Source organism: Poeciliopsis prolifica, unplaced genomic scaffold (assembly GCF_027474105.1).
Source record: "Poeciliopsis prolifica strain line A6 unplaced genomic scaffold, Auburn_PproV2 SCAFFOLD021, whole genome shotgun sequence".
NCBI classification, from domain to species: domain Eukaryota; kingdom Metazoa; phylum Chordata; class Actinopteri; order Cyprinodontiformes; family Poeciliidae; genus Poeciliopsis; species Poeciliopsis prolifica.
The window spans coordinates 5,682,794-5,709,578 of record NW_026562396.1 but is presented as its reverse complement, the minus strand read 5'-3'; the positions used below and the strand labels follow the sequence as shown (position 1 = coordinate 5,709,578).

The following is a 26,785-nucleotide window of genomic DNA, read 5'->3' as shown; positions in this document are numbered from 1 at the left end:
CTCTCATATGGTTTTGTGGTTTCTTTATATGTGTTTTGAGTCATTTGTTACATTATTTTTAGTTTTATTTAGCTGACATTTTTGCTCTAAGTAGATTCTTGCACTGACAGGCATTAGTTTGTAAGTGTTTTTTCAAAAAAATCGAATCGTTGTGTAAGTGTCTCCACCCCTAAATTAACACTTTTTTGACCTTTTTATTTAGTCTCCACATTAGGCATTGTGTCCTTCAGTCTCTTTTTTTGTGCCTGACCTATTTGGCGCTGGGATTCTTAATGATGGAACCCAGATTTCCTGAGACGGAGGAAAGGCCAGGTTGTACGAGAAAAGAAAGCTGCAGGGTTTGCATGCTTATTTATGTCTGCAAATTAAAGCCTCACGACGAGATCTGATGGGCGGCAGACGCTGAACTTTTCGTAGCCTGGAGGTAAGGATGCAGCGGAAGTGATGTCGTCTTTGGGGTAAAGAGCGAGCGCCAATAAATCTTTTGTGTTTCATAGACTCCGCTTCTTTCTTCAGATGTCAATGCTGGTCACTGATACAGAAAGAGCATTGCAATGCGAGGCAACTGTTACACCTGGTCTGTTTATATCTTAAACAAAAACTGTAATCTGTTGAAGTTCTGTGTTTTCATCACCAGTTTATTTTTTATCTACGTCCTTTTTAGTCTTTTGAAACACAAATCCTAACTTTACTGGTTCTGCTCGGGGTGAGCTTCCAAGCGGATTTAAGGTTCTGCCTCCTGGTCATCATGACTGCAATGCGTGGCAAAACTGGTGAGGAGAGGAGGACGGGGGGAGAAGCTGTCCGCCATGATGACCAGGAAAATGCATTAAATCTTAAAATCCAAAACCTGACGTTGTCACAAGTGCCGGTACGATTTCACATTGCTTTCAGAAAAGTATTGGATCAGAAACAGATCTGTAAACTGTCAGAGGAAATGTTCGATTAAAATCGTCCCATACAGATAATCACACAGCAGCTTGTGTCAGTAAATTTCTGTTTAAATCTCCCTCAATGCACAGACCGTACCACTGAAAGTGGTCGGTGAAGAAAACTCCCAGTTCCCATTTAGTCTTCTGAGTACTTTTGATTCAACGTGGAGATTAGATCATTAGCAACTTTTTTATTTTTTCTTTCCCAGAGCCGAGGACAGATTTGAATCAGAACAGTTTTGGCCCTGAAGCATCGCAGCTTATCGGATCAGTTCATGTGTGAAGAGAGAGGCTGGCGGTTCTTACTGAGCGCTCTGGAGTGGTCTGGGTTTCTGATGCCTTTTGCCCGCAGTCTTTGTAGCAGCACTGTGGAGGACTGCTGCTTCACCAAGTAGACTGCCATGGAGTAACTCTGCACACACAAATTAAGACACAACATCAGTCACAGCCAGCAAGAGTCAAAAAGAGCTGATTTATGACTCATTAGTGTCGCAAAAGTTGCCTTCACTGGGCTGAGGACGTATCGTCAGGATTCGTTTGACTTAATCCTGTTGAAAATCAACATGCGATTTTTACATGTTAAGAACTACATGTTGACTTTTAACGTGTAATGTTAAAATTAAAATTCAGCAGAACTTTAAGCTTCTAAACACAGCCAAAATTTGTTTCACTGGTTTGTCTAGTAATCAAACTGCGAAAGGCCTAAATGAATGATCTGAGTTTTTGTTGGCCAAGTAACTTGAAAGGTGTGAATGTGATTTTAACGGCGGTGTGAAAACTTTACGGCCCTGCTTATGGAAAGGATCGTTACGTCTGAAAACTAACAAACGATGACAAGCAAAGGGGAATAATTCAGGTTAACACAAAAAGAAAAAAAAATGTTCAAAATAAACGACATATGAACAGTTTCAGTGAGAATTATATGTTGAGAAATTAAAAAATATTTTAAACGTTCGGAGAAAGAAAAGGGGATAAAAATGTGATGCCAGAGGATTTTTAGTTACATTTGCCAAAAATGTGACACAGAAAAATGTTAAAAATGTAGTGGTGTATCAAACATCACTAAATGTTTGATCTAAGCATTTATTGGTGCTTGTGTATCAGTAAAAGTTGATATATAAGCATAAATTTTTATTCTCCCTTCAATAACTATTAAATGTGCTTAGCATAAATGCTGCCTCATACTTTCTGGCTTTTGCTGGCTATGCTAGCTTGAGAAGGAGCCTGATGCATTTGACTGACAGAAAGACTGGCATGGCCAATTTTAGTTAATTATTTTACCGGGTATTTTATAATAATGATTAAAAAACAGATTGGATTTTCTCAGACCCCCCCACTGTCCTGAGAGGAGAAAGAGCAGATGGGTTTAGCTCCTACCCTTCCGATCTCTGCGGTCCACGATACCACGATGGTGTTCGGGACTGTGGTGGACAATCTGACAAGTGAGGTAATGTTGATCGGCCGGCTCGGCCGCTTGGGCTCGACGCCATTTTTGGTTGGAGGGAGATAACCCTGAAAATCAGAAAGAAACGTGAGACTCGCAGTGAATCTCGTTAAACGCTAGACGAAGACGCCGAGTCGACCAGGACTCCTCACCGGCAGGTTGCATGGCTTCCCGTTGACTTTGACACAAAGATTGGGAGGGAAATGGTCTTCCTGAGGACAGCTTGTCTCCGACAGGCAGAACCGCAGCTGAACCTGAACTGAGAAGTCACATTTGGTCCCCGAGATGTCCCTGTGAGGAGAGGCGACGATTACCATCAGCACAACCTTACATTCAACGGCGGTGCAATAATCAGCGTTGTACTGACATAGAGCTGCTGATCTGCTGGACCTGCTGCGGCGTTAACGCGAAGGCGAAACACGTCTCCTGAAACCGCTGGCTGTTGTCTGACGCTGCGGAGAAACAAAGACAGAAGAACAGAGTCTTTACTATTAACAAAACTCAAGTTAATTTGAACTTTAAGAAACTAGGGAGATAATTTGATGTCAGGTCAAATTCACACATTTGATATGAAAGGTATGAAAGCTTAAGCAAAGTTTAATTTTGAAATAATATTCAATAAAAAAAAAAGGCACGTCACATATGCATGTCTTACAGACCACCCATTATTTTTTAAAACCATGTTTTCTTTCATCCTGATTTTACAATTGCTGATAAAACTCTGCTTGATTGATGACCTCAACCTGTGACTCTTTCTGCTCATGGAACCAAAACTGAGAGTAAATAGCAACAGTAAGCTGACAAATAAAAGGCAAGAAAGAGCGAAGATGTCTGCGCACAGCAGGGTGCCGAGATTTTCATTCTTGAAGAAAATCATTATGCGGTTGATCTCATCTGCAGTGGAAAGACCTGCTAACGAGCGGCTGGATGTCAGAAAGAGACCTCACACTGAGGTGGGGATAAAAACCTGCTCTATTTATAGGCCCACCCACAGGTGGTGGAAATAACCGGAGCTCCTGACCCCGGCCAGCAGGTTCGTAAAGTTAGAGAATAAGTTAGTGTTAGCGGGAGGTTAGAAAGAGACAAAGAGGTGTTCTGATTTAAATATATTTGCATAACTGAGCTACAATGGCTACATGTCACTTTTCTGAGCACTTCTTCAACTTCCAGTAGGAGCTTTGTCTGGATATAAAACTTCCTCAAAGGTAAAAGGTTTGGAATAATTGTCTCACAGAGGCTTCTCATGAGCTGCTTAGTCATCTGGGTCCGGCTTCCTTTTGCTTCTTTGAGACGCCTGATGATTGTCTTGTGGCTAAACCGGTGCATTATAAAGAAAGCGTGAACATCCTGACTCGGGCCGGGACGTTTTTGGTCTTTATGAGAGACGACTTAAGGAGAAAGGAGCTAAAAATGAGGCGTTTCGGAATAAAATGCAGTTCATAAATAACTACAGAGACACTACGGGTTCCCTCATATGACAGATTTTAGAAGATATGCCAAACTATTTTCAGCCAGAACAGAAACCAAAGAGAAAAGAAAAGAAGCAGCCTCACAGCTTGGGGCATTAGGAATATGCAGAATGCAAGCAAGCTGAGGCTGATTTGTCCAAAGGTGCAAAAAATAACAGTTATTACTCATCAACACGTTTGCACTCGTTTTAAATGATTGGATCCTAAACGGCATTATTAAAGCTGTGGTATGTCGTGTTTTTAAAGCAGTGTGTTTTTTTTATTGTTACTCAGAGAGGCCAGTAAACATAATGTGCAATTTTTAATGGGGAAACGGGGACCCAGAGAGATCTGGAAAGATGCTGGAAAGAGAGCAAGACTCTGGCTGGGATTTGAACCGATGACTTTCTTTCTGTGATTTCAAAAATGAGTCTCAACAGAGTGCAGCTGAATTTCACACTATTCTGCCTTTGTGTGTATTTCAACAAAAAACATCTTTTAGACGTACCGTTTTACAAACTGTGAGTTTCTTTTCTGGAGAAAAAAAACCTCGGAAACCCTGTAATATCTGCATTATTTTCAATATGTTGCATGAACTAAAAATGACTTTGATCAAGTACTTTTTTTTTTTTGCTACTACTATTTAACTTTTTTTTTAAAATAGATTTTACTAAACTAGACCTACTAAACCTTTCACAAAATTCTGGGAACCTGCACGGCCGCGTACACAAACACAAACTCTCAGCAGGATTATGTCCATGCTGGTAATTTATTTCCATGTAGGCGTTGAGGGGGCTGAGAGCTATAGTTCCTGTGGAGGATTGAACAGGCCAATCCTGCTCCTTCCACCATCAGCCGTTCAAAATGCGACTAATTTTCCCAGTAATGACCCATCTCTCCTCCCACTCCTTAGCATTCACGTGCAACGCGTTTAACTTGACATCCATGTCGCTGCGTCCTTTGAGCTGCAGCGTTGTGTGCTGCAGAACAAACGCAAAGCGTGAGTGTGCTTTCCAACAACAGTCTCTCTCCTCTCCTCTCCGGGCACACAGGTTATAAATAGAAAGTGCTCTCTCTCCCCTTCTCTCACTCTCCAATCACTCTGAAACTCACCCTCTTGTCTGTGGTAGTGGATTTTTTTTTTCTTTTTGCTAGTGTTTCAGTGTGCCTGGCCAGGAGATAGAAGATGGACTCCTTCATCTCCAGACAAAAACTTAGACAATGGTTTATTTAAGATGAAAACGAAATGTTTGATCAGTTTGATGATAAGGAAATAATAGATGCATTACAAACTGTGAACTGGAACCACAAAGCTGCTCTTTCTCCCCGTATTATTTGCGATGAAATAGGATCTGTCACATTTATCCCGTATTCTATGAAACTCAAAGTCCCCATGACGGTGCACGCTTCCTTAAAAGGAGAAATTATAAATGCTTCATTTGCCGTCAGAGAGCAGGATCATCTTTCTCAGGTAAATATGAACTAGTCTCAGCGTCCGGTTATCTTAGTTCTACATAAACACCAGAAAAAGGGAGGCTTTTTGAGTCCAAAAACAACAAAATCTGCCTCCCAGCTGCTCTGAAGCTCATTAATGAAGAATGCTGTTTACAGGAGAATGACAGGAATAACCACACAGGATGATGGAAAGTAGCGAGGGGACAGCAGAGTTTAAAATCCCCTCAGCCTTCGGACTGATAACTGGGCTGGAGAGACACTTTGATGTGGTAAGTGCATTTTTCTGTCGTGGCCGTTTTACTCAGCAGCAGAAACAAACTGCATCCAACATCAAGCTGCACAGAAAGCAGAGAGTTTATTTTACGTCCACCAGGATAACTTCGGTGCCTCACCGAAACCCGGGGCCCGTAAAAATATCTTTTTACGTGGCGCAGAAATAACTTTCCTTCCTCTGTTTTGTTTTTTCGTGCTTATGCAGGGCCGGAAAATATTTTGATCAAATTCCTAAAGCAAACCTGGACAGCCGATCAGCCGAGCTGGGATCAGGAAGCCAGCCTCTGAACTGAACCGTGGCATCAGGTGTTCAGCAGCAGACAAACATTAACATCAGACACCAGAGACAATTTCCACCCTGGCTCATTATTAATGACATGTTTCCTTTCCCTCGTTCAGATGTTGCTCCTGTAAATCAGCACCAGCTTTGGGATCTAGATTTTGTTTTTAATTCCTCGTTTGCTCTTGATTTTCAATAATGATTAGGACAAATGTAACAATAATACCTCTTAATCCACTGAACCTTCTCTTTGCCTATCACTTTGTTGTTACTAAATGAAAATAATTTCCTCAAGGTCTCTAATTTTCTTCAGTTATTGATCAATTGAACAACTAAGAATAAATGTGATTACTTGTTTTTGCGTAACGCCACTAACAATTAGCATATTAGTAAAGCAGCTCACATTATTCTGGGTACACTCCTGGGCTGACAATAGCACAACTTCAGATTATCTCGGCATATGTGATCACTCAGGACGGAGCATCAGACATTTATTCTGTTATTTGTCTCTGAATTATTGTGTGGAACATCTACGGATAAAGAAACCTGATTCTCTGTGTTTTTTTTGTTGTTTTTTTTCTCCAAAAAAAAAAACTGCTCTGGTGTTAGGCCAGGGCTGGCTATTACCAGCTTCTGTAAAAACACACACACACAAAAAAACTTTTTCAGCAGAAAAACATCAGTTTTTCTTTTTGCATTTACCTGCAGACCATTTCATAAAATGTTGTTTTTATAACCGGTGTGTATCAAAAGCTCTCTCTAATCGTAGCTGGGACTTCTGATTATTTATGAGCAGTGATGCAAATGGAGTCACACACACCGTCTCACACAGCGTTCATTAACACCACCTGGTGATAAAACAACCCAGCAGTTTAAATGAATTGAGTTGCAAACATTGCGAATTGTTCTGAAAACAGAATGGACCTGCACGTAATGCGACAAATGATTATCATAAACAGGAGAAAAACAATAAATGAGTCCATGGCTCCGAGTTATTCTGGGAAGAATCTGGTTGTTTCGTTCTTGTTGTGCCTCAGTGTTTGCTTTTTATTTTTTTTCTCTTTTATCGTTGTCGTTGCATGCGTTCGGGTCTGATGTGCTTTGGATCACTCTCACACTGCACTTTTAAGAGCATACCAATCCGGTTGGACAATGTTGTGCCGTTACGAAAGCAAACGGACCAGACTTCGATTAAAGCGGACCGCGCAGGGCTGGTGTGATGACATTTCCAGGTGGTTCAGAGGTCACTCGTTCAGATGGCAGACTAAAAGAAGCCAACAAAACCAACTCTGGTCCTTACAGCAGTCATGTTCTCATCACAGTGTTGGGCCCGTGGTGTGCTGACCGGTGTACCGATGTTTTATGCTGCAGAATTATTTTTATGCATTTAGCGGCTAGCCTCTGGAAAGTGTGTTTGAAAGTGAAGCGCTTTCGTTGGATTTTCCACACATCAGTGAACAATTTATTGACCGGATCCTGAGTGATCAAACGTTTAAATGTTAATGGTGAGTCTGCGCAACAGATCTCAGCGGAGGTCTGTCCTTTATAAATGTGCCCAAACCGACTAATAAGACATTTTTACTAAAGATTGGTCACATTTTTTGTACCACAGCAACTTTCTCGTTCACTGCACAACCATTCAACCCTCCTCTGTGAGAAAACAAAAGGAGCGGGCCGCTTGCTAGCTTGTGGCTACCGCAGCGCGTGTTTCTGAAACAAACGAGCAGTCTGACAACGCGAGAAGCACAAGCCCAGAAAGTTTGAGCTGCTGATTTCATTCTGCCTTTAAGAGAAATTGCATGAGCTAAACTTCAGAGAATGTGCTCCACCGTGTAGCCCGTCTTCAGCACCACAAAGCCCAGCTGGAGTTTATTAACTTGTTAGTGGCTTTGCTACTTTTTTCTCTGCACCACAGGCACAAACACACAAAAAGCCTGCCAGGCACTGTGCAACCAACACAAGATAAAACAACGTTCAGCAGCAGAACAAAGCCAGAAATTCTTTCTTGTGTCAGTCAAAAGGGAAATTCTGACGCTGGAAGGATCCACAACAAAAGGTCAGATCTGGATGTTTCGCCCACACTTCAACACAATGACAACTAAAAATTGTTCCACAAACGTTCCTCGCTGCCCCTCTGACAGCAGTAATTACCTTCATTATCTGCATATGGATGTTGTAAAGTAAGGAAAACTGACAAGGCTCATTTAGGGCCACTAAGGCTGGCATTTAAGGTGTCTGGGCAGTCAGCTTGCTCTGCAATCTCCATTACCAAACGCAGAAGGCATTTCAAATCGCCTTTAGGCCATGGCTTTATATAAAAAAAAAAACAATAAAAATCCACATGGACATCATTTTATCTTTCATTCACTGCAAAAAAAGAAAAAAAAACTCTTAAATGAATTTCTAGAGGAGGAAAATACTTATTTTTGCAGGAGATGAACGAAAGGAGCAGAGCTGCAAATGTTCACAATTTTAAAAAGGGTCGGATGTGTCTGATGAAACGACTCGCGGAGTTGATGATGAACCAACTCAGACAGGATAATGCAGGTTTAATAGGCTCGGAGAGATGGAGGCCATTCACAGCAAGCTGTTTATAGTTGTATGCAGCCAAGGCTCTTGTTGTTGATGTTCATTTGCTGCGAGAAGGCGGAGTTGTTGACAGCGAAATGAAAATTTCAGTTGGAGGAGGGTCACGCAGAGGTCAGAGTACGAGCCGGTAAATATCAGCTTGTGTTTTCGCATGCAGCAAAGTGGTCAAAGAAATAGCCACCATGACGGCCTAAACAAATTATACAACAAAACTATATACACAGGTTTCTGAGACCTAAAAACGTCGATTCATTTCAAAACTTTTTCCACCTTTAATGTGACTCAGCTGAAACACAAACAAATCTGTTAGCTGAAGCGAGTTAATGTGCACACTGTGCCGCAAATACTTTACTGGTTCTTTTAATTCAGTTTCAACTTTTATTGCAAGGTAACACCAAAAAAAATTCCCCTTTGGACCTCCATAGAACATCTTATCAGACGAATAAAAAAAACAGCAACACAGAAATATGGATTTAATGAAAAGTTTATGTTTAATACTCGCTAACAAGTTATTTTCAGAAGATATGTTCAATCTGACAGAGCAGCCCCAGCTGAACACACCTTCTCATTGATTGACTGTAGGGACAGAAGAAAAAAACAAAACAGTTATCAATAATTGGAGATAATAAGGGAAAACGGACGGATGACAAACTTCACTCTGCGTGTGATTACCACAAGCTCCTGAAATCTTTGTGTGGACAGGAGATGTTGAGATCTTTGGCAAAGCACAGTGGGAAAATATGACCAGGTTAAGATCTGGTATGCTGACAGTCTACGAGCATAATGCACAAATTAAAACAAAAGCTCATTCAGCAAAGTTTAAGGGCGTGCACACATTTTTGCAACCGGGTGATTGTACATAAATTTCATTTTTACAAAGGTATGAAATAAAAAAAAAGCGTGTGATATTGTATTATACTTGTAAAAGCTGTAAAAATTGTATTTGTTCACTAAATACAATTCCTTAAAGCACAGTGTTTGATCTTCGATAGCTTTATCTTTTTCCTCCCACAAATTCAAACAAAGTATCTAAATAATCTATAGCCAAAAAGTCAAATAAAACAGTTTAACTTTGTCTTTTTAAATATTTTTGTACAGTGAGCCACTTTACATGCTTGTAAAGTGGCTCACTAAATAAATTTTGCAACATTTTTCAGAGATTCAGATTTTTATGTACAAAGTACATAAAAATGGAATAAGGATTAAAGCCTTGTAAACGAGTTCTGTAAATAAAGGGCCCTTTTGCCATAATAACCTTTAAAAATTGTAACTAGACTTTTTAATACTACCCAGAAACTCTGGATTTCATTCTTTTGTGAGCAACGGAAGCACAAAACAAGATGCCCGACGGTCACGTCCTGCTATTGTTACGGCCAACCAGGAAAATGATCAATGTGCTGCGTTTGATTAGATCTACTCTGTGAACTTTAAGAGTGAAAGCTCATGTGGAAGGCCAGACCTCGTATTTGAGTTTATGATTCAATAATTCAAAACTGATACAGCTGCCCTGAAAGCTGTATCAGCTGCTTGGGTGGAAGAGAGCTGATAATTACATTCTGACAAGTTATTTTATAATAAAGCAGCTAATATGACTGAAACTGCTTCTGAACTCGTTTAGAGAACTTGGCATCAGCCAATCAGCGGAGCAGCAGCAGGAAAAAACATCTTAATAAAATAAATTAAATCTGATTTCACTAGCAGTAATAACCTCTCTCTAAAGACAGACTGTAATACTAAAAGAAGATATGATTTGGTTTTACTCACTTCCATTCTTTTGGTTTTTTAGTTTCTGTAACAAAGTAGAATATTTTAAATATTTAAGGAAATTGATGAATGAAGCTGTGGATTTTCTTCTTTTCTCAAAATGGACACAGGCATGAAATAAATAATGGAAAAAGGGGAACGAGACTTTAGACAAGGCTGCAGGCCACAGAGAAAACTTCATCCCGCCCATTTGCATGGCTTTAAAGCTTGATAGGACTGATATGCTCCAAACTGCTTGTGATTTTTGTTTTGGAAAGAAACAGTGGCGATTAAAACCAAATCGAATGTTTATTATCTTAACTGGTGGGAAAGGCTGCAACTGAGTTGTAAATTGTACATTTTGTGCTGCTGAAGAAATGTTGATATGGCTACTTTAATAATTTAATAAAGCAATTTTTTTCCCCTTCTTGTTTAAAAAAGTAAAATTTTTAATGTTTATTACAAATACTGGTGCTTATGCTTATTTCTCCAATTAGATGTTTAGCCACCAGCTTATCAAATAATTTATTGACACAGTCCAACTCCTGATCGGAAATTGGTAAACTCTTGGTTTCTTCTTACAAACAAGAGGTTATTCGTTTATTATTTAATTTGTTTGCATTAATTAACATTACTTTGTTAAATCTGTGATTTTATTTGAATCTGGTGGGAGTGAAAGGTTTTAAGGGAAGCTGGAGAAGGCAGCAAAAATAGACGGCCGGTCCCAAGAATGTTGGAAGGGTGGAGAAAACAACAAATATTTGATTTAATGAATCAAATAATACAATATTAATGTTTTATTCACCTAGATTTCACCATGGAAATCCTACTGAAATTAAAAATCTCTTTTACAAAAATAAATGTTCAAATGACACACAAAAATAGCAACAAACAGTAGAATCGGTCTATGTCTTAAATACACATAAACACACGTGTGAATTAAAATATGACTACTTTCATGAACACAGGCTTTTGTCACAGAAAACAAAGAGAATCTGTTGAGGAAGAATTCACCGCCCAAAAATCAGATGAGCCAGACCCAAACCAACGGGAGGAAATGACATAGAAAAAAACATTTCTTCAATATAAAAGCATGCAAGTTTTATTTTGAGAGGCCAGTGTGCCACCAGAGAGAGTAAGTGATTTTTTACTAATATAGCGCCTTTTGCGGATTACAAAAAACATCACAAAATGCTTCACCAGAATAAGATAAATGATAAAATAATTAACTAAAAGCCTGTATAAATAGGAGAGCATTTGGTATCTGTGTGTATTTATTAAAAGAAAGATGCAACAGCAGCATTTTTGCTTATTTTTAATTCCAGTCATTCCAAATCTAACCTATTGCTTCAATTGTTTCTTGGGAGTTTCATATATTTTTGTAACATTCTTGCATATTAATTTTTACACATGATGTATATTTTTCTTCAGTGCAGTTATGCAATTTACGTGCCAATTCGACATTAAAAAGAGATCTTTTTTTTTTTAACTTAATGTGTTTTATTTATTCTGTTCTAGTTGACCTGCACTGAAATATTCAATGAACATTGAGCCATAAAGTGCCTCCATTTCAGTGGTGGGTGCAGACGGGATTGGTCACAGACATTGCAGGAGTGAAAGAGAGAGGTCAGAGAGGTCAGGAAGGTCAGAAATTCAGCGGGAGCAGAAGCTACGATTAGCCACTTATAGACTGACGTCCTTTTTTAATATTGACATCAGAACTACACAGCCCTGCATCCTGTAGAGTTTTTTTTTCCACCAAAGTCAGTCCAGTTCTAACTCAGGTCTGGAGAAAATGCTGCTTTTTAACAGCTTCTATAAAAACCTAGCTCTGGTTTTCCTCTGCCAGAGAGTCGAGCTGCAGCTTCACTGAAAACGCCTTGGTCAGTAAAACGTTTCGTCTTTTTCTCTGCTTGATGAATAAACAACTACAGGAGGCAGAATCTAGACGTCATTTCATCCACGTTCAGGATTTCTGATCATCCTTTATGTGAAGTGTTTAATCTGTGACAATATGCAGCTGTTCACATTTTGGCTGCCCTTGGTTTTAATCGTTTCCAGCTGAGGCTGAACTTCTATATGGTTGTTTATTTTTACGTATTGTGAACACGTCACAGGATTTCAAGAGCGCAAATTGCTGCAAAAATAAATATATAAATCACATTTCCTCAGCATTTTACCACAAAAAAACTGTCATAACTACAGAGTGTTTTCTACTGTGGGACATTTCTGTCATTGAGAGAATAGTTTTCTTTTTAAATCCTGCAGAGCTCTCAACCTGACAGACATACTGAGGGGATTGTTCCCCATAACGTGCATCATAAGACATAATGCAGACTGCCTAGCTGACTAAAGCTTAAAAAAATACATAAATAAATAATAAAATCCTAGCGAATAATAATAAAAAAAGAGGGTTGAAGGTCTAGATTTTACAAAAACAATCAATAAAAAAAAAAATCGACTTTGAAGGAGAGGAAACGCGCAATTTATTCAAAACCTTTGTCCTTTTCCGTAACACATGCTGATTTAATCATCGTGTGTGTGCTTAATGATAGCCATAATGAGGCATCTTTCTTTAAGAAGGACAGCCGACAATGGGGATGAGACAGAGTGCAACCCGTGAGGTCGTCATGGTAATCAAGGAGAGGATGGAGGAGCTAAGACCATCGAGCGGAGGATGCTGGCAGGGCTGAGCCGTGGGCCGCCTAACCTTTATTCCCCAGAGTGATAAGACTCAGCAGAGAGCACAGGACTGCACCACGGGGAGGGATAATGGCACAGAGAGGCGGGAGGGAGGAGAGGAAGATGGTGTGAGAGTGATAATAACTACATTTATATGCACAGAAGAAACCCAGGTATTGAGACAAATCAGTGTGAGGCAGGAAACCTGAGAACATGCTCCGACAGAGTGCTGTGTTTCTCTAACTATAAACTTGATCTATAAGCAGCATTAAGCGTTCAAGCCCTCCTCTACATGCGTTAAGCTTAGCGGTCATAGTTTAATCTCATGCGTCGGATTGTTTGTTTGCAGCAGAGGGCGTTTCAGCATGGAAACTCATGTCTTTACATCATATTTCATTTTTTTTTTTTTATTGCACATTTTCATTACCTCAATTGGTTGTGGGAGAGAAGCTCATATGATCTAAATCCAGTTTTATATATTAAAAAAAAAAAAAAGACCCAGAAGCATTCCAGTCAAATCCACTTAGCCAGAACTTACAAAAAAGCCCCAGTTCTTATTAAATCCAATTTAGGGACTTAGAAAATAGCGCAACTCATCTATAGGTGCAAAAATAAATTACTGCCCCCGACCAGTGAAATGTTAAAATTTAGGCAAAGAGTAATGTAATCACGGCCCAGTTAAAGGGGCAGATTTATGAAGCAGCTGCTGTCGGGAACCGTAAAAAAAAGAAGAAAAATTAAGAGTTTGAGCCAGACAAAAATCAGTCCGGTTCTTTCGTTTGTTACTCATCTGTTGCTAGAAAAGGTCATCTTATTGATATAGCAGATACTCAGCAACAAGGCAATTCAAAGTGCTTTACATGAATTAGAGAAAAGACAAACAAGATAAAAGAAAAGTGAGAGAGAAACAAAAGAGCTCGCAACAATTTAGATCTAATTTAATCAATTCATTTCTTTAGGTGAACTAAAGGACAATTGTATTGGTATAGAAAAGACGCACTGATTGCTTACTTTTATGAAAATCACTCACAGACCAACACACACTATCATCTATACTCGCTCTTATGCTACATGTTATATCATTATTATTTTTGTACAAATCAGTATTCACTTTGATATGAATTTGCTGGTTGAACATTAGCAACAAAATGGTTAAAACGCCCAAAAAGGCGACAATTATTTATGGACGCTGTACCTTTAAGGTTTACCTTGTATTCCAGTTATGACATAAACTTTTGTACGAACTACTATGACATTTATTATTTCACCAGAAAGAAAAATACAGAGTAGGATAGGCAGCAAATAAGGATAAGGGAGATGGGGGGGAAAAAAGTGAAAGCAAAAAAAAAAACAGGAGCCGAAAGAATGGGAAGAAAGCGAGAAACCAGCAAAAAAGAGTCGCTCTCAGGAAAAAACGACAAACAAAAAAAAAGAAAGTGATGCATGTAGGAGAGAGAAAAACTGTCTGGAAGCAAAAATATATGTTTTCTAAATGGGAATTAAACCTGGTTTAGAAGGTCTCAGCTATGAGGGCTGAAAGGGTTCATCGCCTCAAAGCTTCTCCTTCCTGCAAACACAAATATGTAGTTTCATCAAACGACGTACAAAATTCTCTGGCAAGTTTTTATGCCTTTGTCAATCATCTTTTTTGTGCTTCTTTGAGACCAGTAAGTGCAACACATGCATTATTTATCGGAAAGTCCGTTTCAAAAATATTGTAAGTGACAATGCTCGATTCAAATTCAAATAAGGGGGGAGGAGGGGTTCCGCAGGCACAGGTGTACGCCTGTGTGATTTCATCACTCTACATGCAAATTTCGACCAGGGATGGCCATGGAGAGGAAGGAGAGAGAGCGAGACAAAAAGAGAGAGAGAAGGGAGGCGGCGAAGGAGGGAACATGTGCAGGAAACGGGGAGAAAGAGAGAGGGAAAGAAAAGGAGAAGGATGGTGTGATGACAAAGCTGCAGGCGCAGTGTTTGTACATGCATCTGCAGGCAAATTAATCACAAGCCAGCCTCTTAGTCCATTAAAATGCTAATGTAGGAAAATCTAGACATTTTCATATATTTGCAATGTATCCCAGAGCCCAGAGATTATTATGCTAAGTACAGGCTGGCTGCCAGATGAAATGCAAAGACAAATCTAACCAAGATAAAGCCCAAATGAAATGTCTCTTAAGTAATGAAGTAAAGCGTAGAGAAGAAGCATGGAGCAACACTGAAACTATGAGTCCTCATGCAGTCAGACAAAGCGCAGTACTTGTTGATCAGCTACTAAAAAACATACGGTTATGGCAAACCATACGGAAGAGAGGATGGATGGGGGTTGTGTATCGTGAGATTTCGGGCAACAATCTCCTTCCCTAAACTCAGAAAGGGGTCAGTAGCTGACTCAGCCCATTTGCATTACAAATGTGTGCAAAAACTTTGTCAATATTCTGCAAAAAAAAAAATTTAACTGCAATTTCTGTGATTCTGTTAAGTAACTAGATTTAAATCATATGCGAATAAGTTTGGTGATGATTTATCATGCTCCAACTACTTCCTGTCATCTTCTTGCAGTGGAAACATTCGGTTATTGATCATGTGACTCGTGTGATGCAAAAAAAAAAAGCGTTTCATCGCACTTTCACAAAATAAACCAATTTTGATATGGCCAGAGAAAAAAAACGCTTTCTTGCGACAAAACTTTTCAGCCTAAAAGGACTTGTTGTTTTTTTTCCCCCCCACAAATTGCTGCGTTTCAATAAAGCAAATTAATTTCTGAAACCTTGTGTATGGTCAACAGAAAACGCAGCTACTGACCTAAACACACAGAGAGCAATCGATTCCCTTAGAAGAATTTCAAGGTCCTGGAGCGGCCCAGCCGGCCTCCACACATGAAACCAAAATCAAATCTTTGGAGGGAGGTGTGACTCCATGTTGCCTAACAACAGCCCTGAAACAGGAAAGATGGGGAGAAGATTTGTATGGAGGAGTGGAGCAAAAAAATCCCTGCTGCAAACCTGGGCGAGAACTGCAGGAAGAAACGTCTGACCTCTGGTTTCTGTGCCACGTGTTGCATCAAATCCTTCTTTCACGCAACAATTATTTTAAAATCAAACATTGAGAGTTTTTGGATTTTTATCGTAGACACCGTCTCTTAGAGTTGAGATATACCCACGGCAAAACTCACAGACCTTCTTTGTAAAAGGAAAAACTTAATCAGCGGTATATCAAATCCTTATTTTCTCTATTGCCTGTGTATGAGGTACCAGTTCTGTACATTGCTTTTATTTATTCAGCTCCAAGGAGCACATCTTCATGCTTCTGCAGAGTCTTGAAATGGCAACTAAAATATTCTATTGTTTTCCATCTCCATGTCACATTCATAGCGGCACTGTGAATACGTAAAAGTTAATCGACAATGTTGCTTCGGGACAAATACACAAAGAGCATAGTGGGTTGTAATGCAAAGTCAAATTTGAAAATTTTCCCACAGCAACAAAAAAAACTCGAACCACATTTTCAGCTGCTGCTGTACAACTCAAACTCAAACCAAAACGGGAGATCGAAGAGAGCCACAACACGAGTCCCTGGTTTTAAATAAGAGAATTAAAAATGTTCTGCAGTAAACCATTTTTTTAATATGTCGCAAATGACTTAAATCTTGTTTTATCTTTTCTTTAAACCGACCTGCACAAGCCGAAGGGTATTTTCACACCTGGTAGCCGTTAAGCTCGGTTCGATTGAGGGCCAAAATTGCAACGATTGTCTGCTGGTGACCAAACCTTTTGAAACACCCTGTGTACCATCTCACTTGCGGCGCTCTGACTTAAGGGGTATGAAAGACTTTTGACTCGTTTTAGATAAACTGCCACCCACTTTAAAGAGAAAAGGCATGTCTGATATGGGGGGGGAATACTTTTTCACATGGCAAAATAAATAAATAAATCAAAGAATCATGGTTTAGCACGTCCTGAAACCTAACCCACGACTGCACAACGCCCGAGACAAAATATTTATGTGATCATTTACGAGGGTAAAACGGCTTCTGCTGCGCTCGTTAACCGATAAACATTAACAGCCGCAGCCACGACCAATGATTACAAGAGACGTTTTGGGTTCTTTCAGCTTCACGGATAAAAAGCCCAGATTCTATTTTCACCTCCAGTTCTAGGGGACCCAGAGTGTTTCGTGTTTATTCTGAAGCCTTGAGAGAAGTTTCCTTCGCCCAGTCAGCCCATTTTACCAGGAAGTGCGACACAGACGCTGGCAGGGAGCCTTTTTATATAAACAGGCGAACTACAAATGTCGGTGTCTGCGCTGCCTGCCGCTGAGATTATTATAGGAACAATACGCTCATATAAATATCCAGAACCTCTCTGATAATATTTTTGGGTCAGTTTCACGCTCACAAGATATTTTGATGAAAAAGATACGGGAAGAAAACCAACGGGAGTAAGGGGAAAAAAAATGACTCGAACTGTAAAGATATGCAGCAACACAGAGGCTGAGCAGCAGGACTTGGTTTCCAAACACATTGAATTTTTTTCACGTTTTGTCACAAATGTCAATGTGTTTTGGAAAAAGTAGTTTAGACAGAAAGGAGGACAAAAAAAAGTTTGCAGCTGTTTTCTGAGCAGAAAAATGTTTGAATATCTGTACAAATTTTTAAGAATAGAAGCTGCCACTTGTTATATCAGCGGCGTCGAAGAGTTGATGCAGGCGTTTCCACAACTCTTTGCAGACGTGGAGCGGATACACGAGTTGGACTTGATCAAGTGAAATTAGAAAACTGTGGCTGCATTCTTACTCTTCCAGACTCGAAGTTGAAAAAGAGGCTGAATTTCAAGTTGCATTAATTTATTATTATTTCTTTTCACAGCCACTATTAGCGTTAGTGCATCACACATATCTGCAGCACTATGAGTATTTATGCAAGGCACTGTACACCAAATACATATATTTGTATCTTCACTTTGCAGATCACAATAACTCTCTACCTACCTAGACTCGTCGGCTTGATAAGTTCGTCAAGCAGGTCGTAGAAAGGCAGCCTCTGGAGCTTAACATCCGGGTGGACCGGGTGCAGCGAGGCCGAAGTGGGCAGGTGGTGCGTCAGCGCGGTCAGCTCGTGCTTCCCGGGTCCGAGCAGCGAGAGGGGCAGTAAGGCAGCGGGCGACGGGGCGCTGCCGTGACCGGCGTGGCCCTCGTACGCCAGCTGCGTCAAGCCGGCAGGCAGCGCCGCCCCGCCTCCCCCGACGACTCCGACTGAAGCCGGGTGGTGCGGCCCGGTCAGCGCCAGCTCGGGGTGGGAGACCATTTTGGCAGGGAAGCGTCTTCGGTAGAGCTCTTTGATCTTCATGTGCACGGCGGGACTGCAGCCGGATTTCAGCAGGTGGAGCGCTTTGGTCAGCAGCTCGTGCTTGCGTCCATGTTTGTTGCGCCCCGCGTAGCCCAGCAGCACCTGCAGCTCCGACACCCGCAGGCTCATCACCATTTGCTAAGAGAGGGAGACAAAAATAATGAGAATAAACTCCTGACGTGTAACCTCAGTGCTAATAACATGAAACAGCTGAAATGATTAATTATGATGAATTGATTACTGGAATAATTGAGTTAGTAACTGATTAATTGTTAACTGGAATAAATAAAACAAAACAAACAAAAAATATATATATATATAGATAAAGATATATATATTTATAAAGATTAAAAACTTTGTCTTTAAATATTTTCTAATCTGTTTTAGCTTCACCTTGTTCAAATTTAGTAAAATTATTCTATTAAGCAAAGTTTGAATCCAATTATTAATTAGTGAATTGATGTTCAGTGCAGCAGAAAGAGTTGAGCATATTGATGTCAGTCATTATTTAACTGCAGATGCGTCCCTTGCAACAAATGATCAGTCGCGTATGTATGCAATCAAATGTTTATTTTCTTACTTAAAAAGGGAATTGAATCATTTGTTTACTTATACATTTTAATGTTTTTAAATTTTTCTTAATTCGATTAATTCATTAATTGTCATCATAATAGATAGGTTAATCGATCACTAAAATGATCGTCAGTTTGCAGCCCTACATCCATCTTTCTAAAATCTCAATTAAATATGTGAAGGAATCATCAATAAAACAAGATCGCTGACGACCAAACCAAATCTGGACAAGTGTGATAAAACATTCGACTTTAAGCATTTATCTGCAAGATGTTTCACAGAACACTAAAAGTAGCTTCGAATGTTAATGCCCTATATGTTTATACCGGCCTGTACCTGCCTGATTTCAGCTGGCTGTAAAGTTTGGCATTTTACCCCAAAGGTCCATAAGAACTGACTCACATCTGGAGTCAGACTTCGAGTTTTTAGCGTCGCCGCGTCTTGACTTCATTCTTTAGCTGCAGCATGTCGTCAAGCTCAGGCGCATACGTACAGTTTTAATGTTTTAAGCAGACTTCCAAAAAATGAACAAAGAGAGTAAAGTTGCAAAAGGAAATGATCAGATTGAGCGACAAAAGGCCCAACCAACGTAACGTGTGCAGTTTCACTTAGATAGATAACCGGCACTCGATGTTAATCCTCCTTAACTTTTAATGTGCGGGCAGTCTATCTGTGTGGAGAACTAAAACTTAGAATCAGTAACACTCAAAGGGATAAAAAATAAATAAAACAAACGTGCAATTTCAAGGTTGCATACGAGTTCCTCATTCACACCCTGGCAGTTTGTGATGCGGGAATGTTTCACTTTGAGTCCGTTTCTCAATCTAGGCATCTTGATCCAAAATTCTTGTTTTCTGAAGCTTTTTTATTTTTTGAGTCTTAAATTTATTTCTCACTTGTTTCCTGTCCAAAAATAAAAAACCTAAAACATCTTAGAATGAATCAAGCAGGTAAACTCCTTCTCTGAATGACAGTACTCCAAAGTTACACATGAAAGCTAGAACTGAGTGCCCTGAAACCAAACATATCCACATGTTCACTTCCTATTCATCGTTAATCTGATGTTGCAGTCCATCGCCCCCTGCTGAGCCGTGGCGTTTTAAAACACATTGGACGGCATTAACCCACAGCACACCTGCATTTCCCCTCAATGGGACAATTAAGGACATTTCAATTCTTTTTCTATTCTCAGAGGGAAACGTCGAGAAAAGCCCAGTGTGAGCAAAATGCCACCAGCAAAAGCGAACCGCGTTCAATTGATTCCCAGTAAAAAACGAGCGCAGAGTTTTTGTTCTTGTTTACAATAGTGAAGTGGGGGAACTGGTTTGGGCTCCCCCCTCTCAGCCAACGTGACCTTAAAGTAAAATTAAAAGCACGAAGGAAACAAACTGTGCAAAGGGAAGCAAAAATGTAAAAAAAATAAAATAAAAATAAATAAATAAATAAATAAAAATCCTCAATCCAAGCCTAAAGACTGTAGGCAGATATTTTTTCCTCTTTTCCCTTTTTTTACAGTTTAAAATGAGAAATGCCAGATTTTCATGGCACTACCTACTCCCAACTTGCTGCTGCACACTGACTGTTAGCTGGCTGATAGAAGGCTAAAGCATTCTTCCCCAGAAAGCATAACTTACCCACCACCTACCACTCTAATTACAGTTTTATAAGAAGTGTAGTTGAAGAGCTGTGAGCAGGGAGTGTGTTAGCAGCCACCTGCAGGTTGGTTACTGAAGCACAAAGCTCCATTAATTAACCAGCTATTATGAGCTTGTTATCCTCCTAGTGTAACTCTACAACACACAGAACAGCAAAACGTTCACGATACAAAGACATGCACATTTAAACTCTGAATCAAGCTGGTGCTTCTTCTAACTTTCTGCTTCAGTCGATAACAATTGAAACAAAGAAGCACACATAACATTGTTATAAGTATTACTGATTGCAAGCAGCATTGAGTTTTGATTTTCTAAGCCACAACAATCTGTGGACGTAAATATCTTAGTTTATTATTTTTATCGTTTTATTTCCTCAAAACTTTTACCAAAGCTCGAATTCGAGGTTAGTAATAATAAACAGATTTGTAGGTTTTATTATGAAACACAGAGAGATAAGGAACTGAAAACTAAACAAGAAAAACTCCCTAAAAAAATAAACATTTATTAAATACAAGGCATTTTAAAATTAAAACCTCCTCTATTATTGCCTCTTGGTTGAAATATAAAACAGAAACAGATTGCAGTGATGACCGAACCGATGACTATCAAAGAATATGTAATATTGTAATGTATAATATAATCTGAATAGTCAAGGCTTAATTTTTATATGTAACTGCATAAATAATAAGGGCTTCAATTATTGATGAATGTTAAAAATAATTTATACACGCAATTCAAAGTTCAAAAGAAAAACGTTTGTTTTCTGTTTTGTAGAGCATATTTACGATATTCTAAAGCATTTCTGTTGTTTCTGTTTGGGTCGCTTCATTTACAAAACAGCCAATCCAGGAGAAGCGTTTATGTTCCTTAGTGCCGATTGGCTGAATCCCCCAAGAGCAGAAATAAAGACTGTAGCTTCTTTACAGTCGTGCTAAGATGGTTTCCACTGTGTGTATTCAGGTAGATTTGGTGCCTGAACTATTAAATTTAGCGGCTCCAGGCGTCTCTTGAAGGGGTCTCGAGTATTCACGGGTTTCAGCTCTCGGTGGTCGGCAATGGTTCAGAACCAGTCTAATACCAGTCTAATTTATAGGGGGACAAAAAAAACCTTTCGAGAAGCAAAATTGATTGTTTAGATTAATAATTAATTGTGGTTATTGCGGTACTAGTTTCACACCAACTCATGAGTACAATACTCAATTCTGCTGCTTTGTTAGGAGCTTCACCATTGCAAACAAATACATAAAGTAACAGGTTCAACCATGCTGTGAGTTCCTAACAAAAACAGCATTTCACCCAACCACGCCATATAAAAATAAAGATATCAAGTTAGAAATGTCCAACCTGTTCGCAAAAGCAATCCAAGTTCTGCACAAACAAATAAAACAAGAATAAACAATGAACAGGTCTTTTTAAGCAAGACTTTTTTCTTTGGATTGGAATAAACCCACGAAGGCTTTATTTTTTATTTTTATTTTTTTTACTTAAAATAGGGCTGAGAGCCAAACTCCCACGGGACAGTAGGATGGAGCAGGTTCAACAATAGCACAGAAAGAGGAAATAAATAACAAAAATATCCAGCTTTAGGCTTTAACAACAGTTTGCAGAAGAATCGTCTCGCCAGACCAAATTGTATAATTTAAAGATGGTACCTTAAACTCTGTTCTATAAACATAAATTGTGTGTGATTTTTTCCAGTTTAACTACCAATATGTTAAAAGATAAAACTGATTTCACACTCATGTTTAAGTGCCACCAGGCGATATTTTAATTTTAGGACATTGTGCCCTATTTTAGGTTAAACTTTTAAAGAACATTTGTTCTCTAAATGTTTCTGTGTATAAAAAAATACAAACAAAAACACTACAAACAACATTATTGAAGCTACACTGACGTATTTAAAGCAATGCAAGGCTTTAATCGGTACTTATAATAGTTGTTGCATTTCTGCTTTTGAAGTAAATGCAACCTTAACTTTTCAAATACGTTTTGTTTCACGGCGACAAAACCTCACCTGATGAACATTTTCTTACTTAAGTTTGAATGTAGCTTGATTAAAAAGTATTAAACACTGCATCAGTTTCATGCAGCAATGTTCACAGGAGCCACATGTAACCTATGTGTTTTGTATTCAGTTGACATTTGAAATGACAGAAATATATACACGACATATGTGGGCCACGTTCTGTGACCTAACCACAGCAGCTGCTTTTTACACAGAAACTAAGAAACATGTTGCAAAAGAAACAAAACAAAAACACTTTCAGACTAATTTTAATCCATTTTTGTCAGGGCACCTGTCTGTTCTTCAACGAATAGCCATAGTTTTCAGAGGTTATCCACAGATGAAATACTAAACTGTAAAGTCTGGTTTAAATTGTTTTGTCCCGGTTCCTTCAAAGTCTGAGACAACACTGAAATCTGAAGCTTTTTGCACTTTGCTGTGACAATTATCCTTGGAAATGTCAACTTATTTTTATCTCGAGTGCCTCAGGTGTAAAGCGCACCTCTCACGCTGGTTCAACCACGGACCCGAGCCGTGTGATTAAAACCAAAGCGCAGCAATAATACCAGTAAATCTGAACGGAACAGAAACCCCAAACGATTCACGCTTTACTGTAAGTCATGCTCCACTTTTGCACACTGAACTTTCACTCTGCAAATGTCGCAAAACAATTTCTGTTCTGCATTCACAGGAAGTGTTCCCGTACAACTATTCCATATAGATTTAGATTAATTACTGGTGTTCATGGAAGAATAGAAACTCAAAAGTGTTTCAGCCTCATCATCCAGTTCGCTTAAAAAAGAAGAAGCGGCTCCATTGGGAACCAGCCCCAATAGAAATTAAAAGTACAAAATGTTTCACTGAAGGATCAGTCTGAGTGCAGTAACAAACAAACGTTTGCTATTTAAATAAAGCGGGTTTACAATTCCTGTGGATTTCTGTTGTTTCCTCTGTGTGACAATTTCTGCCGAAGGCATCTTATTAAAAATGACTAAACGTCAACTTTGATTATATGGCAACTTTAAGTAGTACTCTATGCAAATAATGAGCCTCCTAACCATAGTGGTTGATTTTAAATGCAGCCTTGCCAGAAGCTGATAACCCGCCTTGATCATCTCAACCCACTCTGCAGTGACAATGATGGACAAAAAGTCAGAACTGGAGCCAAAAGTGACATACCGCATTTGGATAATAGTTATCCAGGAACCCAGCCATGTCTAGACTTAGTACTGCTGATAATAAGTGGCTTAAACGACCCAGAGCAAAAACATGGCAACCAGATTATTCACAAGGCTGCAAGTAGGCCAGCATAAATTTTATGTGAAGATCTTTTAATTAGTTTAACAACACATTATGAATAAGGATTCTTTTACAGACAGCTACTAAATAGGATGTTTTCTGACTTTCTTGTAAGGAAAACTTGTCACTGCTAAATGTTGCAATAATAATATCGAACGTGATGAACGCTCATCTTCCCCCCTAATCGTTTCCCTCGTCACTTTTTCCCTTACCTTAAATGGAAAATGTTAAGGTTTGTGGTGATTTTATTAGTATGAATGTCTGATATTAACAATTTAATGATACAAACATTTATATTGCAATTTCTGCGATATTGCCGTTCTGATTTAAAAAGCATAATATCTGAGTTTAATCAAAATTAATTCATCTGAATTATGCATCCTCTGTGTTTTTCTTTCTCATATAAACCACTCCTTGCTCAGCACCTCAGTGCTCCTTCTTCTTCTTCTTCTTCTTCTTCTTCTTCTTCTTCTTCTTCTTCTTCTTCAGTGGTTCAGTGATGTCTCTTTCCAAGATGGAGACATTAGACATTCGAAATCCCAAGATTTCTAAGCATTCCACATTTGTCCATAGTCCATTTTTCAGACTTTTCGGAATTTTTGTGTATTAAAATAAAATAAAGACATTCACTTTGAACATATGGCAGACATTTCTAGCACAAGAGAGGGAAGAGTAGAAAGAATAAGGAAGGAATAATGAAGGATGGACACGAGGAAGGAAGTACAGGGACGATAAATAAAAGATGGCGGAAGGAACATTTTCTCTGTCCTTTACACAATCAGCAATACAGACTAGAGACACAAACATTTTTCCATGTTGATGTGAATCTATTAAATACTGAAATCAGATTCCACAGTTTTCCAGACTGTCCAGGTTCCCTGCGTTTCTGTTAGCTTTGTGCATTTTGTTTTTCTTTCCTATAAAAAACACGCCTGAAGACATCCTGCTGTGTTTTCCTTTCCTTAGACTTGGACCTGAATCTGGATGAAACATGAGTCTGACTCTAAAGTATCTGACTGGAGGAAGTGAATTTAAACTGGAGTTAGAGATTGAACTGAATTGGACCGATTTGTTTGGTAAAGAGTCTTGAAATTAGGATTTCTTTTTTTTCTACTTCATCTTTATTTACCTAGAAGGACGGATTAGAACAATTTCTTATTTACAGTGCAGCTTTGCAAAGGGCGGGGGGCTGTTGGGGTAACAGGTGGTCTCCATCTATTCCTTATATTCAGTAATAAGGAACATTTTGTTGTAGCATTCGAGTTAAACTTGACATTTGAAGCAAACTTATTTATATTTAAACCATCTTCCTTTAATTAACACCTCAAAAAAAACCTTCATGTTTTATGTTTCCCACCAGGCACTTATTTTTATTTTATTTTATGAATCATATCCTATTTCTTGAACATGCACAAGTCTCACCTGATGAAGTTAGACTTCATCAGGCCTAACCTCCGCTTCCTGATACGTTGGCTGCAGAATGATGCAGGTCATGGGGTCGTTTAACACCAAAGGTCTGAAAGCCAACTAACCTTCACACCGTCTGAAGTGACAGAGCTGCATCTTATGCGCCGCTGCCACAAAATGCGGACTGTGCAATTTTTCACACAGTTTCAGTAAATCCCTGAGACCTGCTCTAACACTGCACACTACTTGCAAACAAACCATCATGTACCGAAAAGCCGATTCCTGTGCAGAACAGAAACTTGTGGCTGCACAGTGTAACAGGTCCACCCAGAGTAAACCAGACCTGTTTTCTGCCAATACACACAGAGACAAGCGGGAGGCAGGCGCCAATATGTGAATGCAATTCTAATGCCTCTGGTCTGAACCACACTGCAGTCATAAAAACACATCATTCAAACACAAGACAGCAGGAGGCTCAATCACAGGTGCAGCCGCCTATAGACTCCCGGTCTGCCACATATGTGCTTCGTACAATGCCGGATAATTCAACATGATCTGGAATTATCCAAACATGAACACGCAGTTTATCAATTCCTCTGCTGCCGACATGAATGGTCAAGTTTCATGAAATATGCATGTAAATGTGTGAGTTAGGGGGTGGGGGGGAGGCGACGTGGAGAAATGGTGACATTGGCTGCCGATCGTTTCACACACACGCCAAGCCCACCTCCCCCGCCCACTGCTGCCACAAAGCAAACACACACAAAAGGAAGGCAAATACACAAAAGCACAAACAGTGCCTCAAATAAACCTGGCGCACACACCGACACACAACACACTTCCACCACATTGCGGATGTGTTACATTCCTCTGGCTTCAAAAAATAGAGGGAGAACAAACAGGGAGGAGGGAAAAAGAAGTGGCAAGGGAAGTGTTGGAGGAGAGACAGATGAACAGTTCACTGCCTGCCCCCCCCTTCCTCCTTTTCCTTTCTTTCCGCTGTCAATCATTCACTTCAGCATTCCCGGTCAGCAGCGTGAGGCTTCGAGCTCTGTTTAATAAATGATTTATTCCAGAAATCTTTCTTTGTGCACAATATGTTTTCCACCAAATGTTAAAAATCCTTCTCATCACTGCAGACAGACGGAAAGCTTTGTTCTTGAATGAGGAGCAGAGCTAAACCAACAGATGCCGCTTTGTTCACATTTCTTCCTCTAAAAGCTAAAGACCTAAGGAGGGAATAGATCATTAGTGATAAACGGCGCAGTCAAATCCTGTCTCGTTTGGCAGTTCCTAAAGCTAAATTAGTGCAACCAATCAGTGATCAGTGGGTCAAAAGTGACAAATCAAATGACAAATGGCTCAACACTGAAAAAGCCCACTTTGTTTTGGTCTGTGAATGCATCACTAAACAAATTCATTGAGGCACTACTTTTCAAATAAATCATCTATATGTTAAAGGCATATGTTTTAATGAAAAAAGGTTATTATTTTCCCAAATTGTCATAAAGCCCTGTTTTTATGAGATACAAATTAATTTCCCTGAGTCACAGTAAAAAGTATCAATGTATAAATACATTAAGCATTCTCTCTTCTGGACTTTTTTTAAATCAAAATAAAAACATTGAAATACTAGGACATTATATGAGGCCA

The 26,785-nt window shown here is 39.3% G+C and overlaps 1 protein-coding gene across 3 annotated transcripts in view; it reads right to left on the bottom strand.

Annotated features, from left to right (window-relative positions):
• Positions 1-26,785, bottom strand: part of LOC129369623 (E3 SUMO-protein ligase PIAS1-like) — a 61,301-nt gene that overhangs the window by 11,676 nt on the left and 22,840 nt on the right. For all 3 annotated transcript variants that reach the window (XM_055045155.1, XM_055045156.1, XM_055045157.1), the window contains 5 exons: positions 17,836-18,331; positions 2,744-2,828; positions 2,529-2,667; positions 2,310-2,444; positions 1,239-1,344 (listed from right to left, as the gene is read on the bottom strand). In XM_055045155.1, the coding sequence (XP_054901130.1) occupies positions 1,239-1,344; positions 2,310-2,444; positions 2,529-2,667; positions 2,744-2,828; positions 17,836-18,331 (961 nt within the window). The remainder of the gene's footprint in view (positions 1-1,238; positions 1,345-2,309; positions 2,445-2,528; positions 2,668-2,743; positions 2,829-17,835; positions 18,332-26,785) is intronic.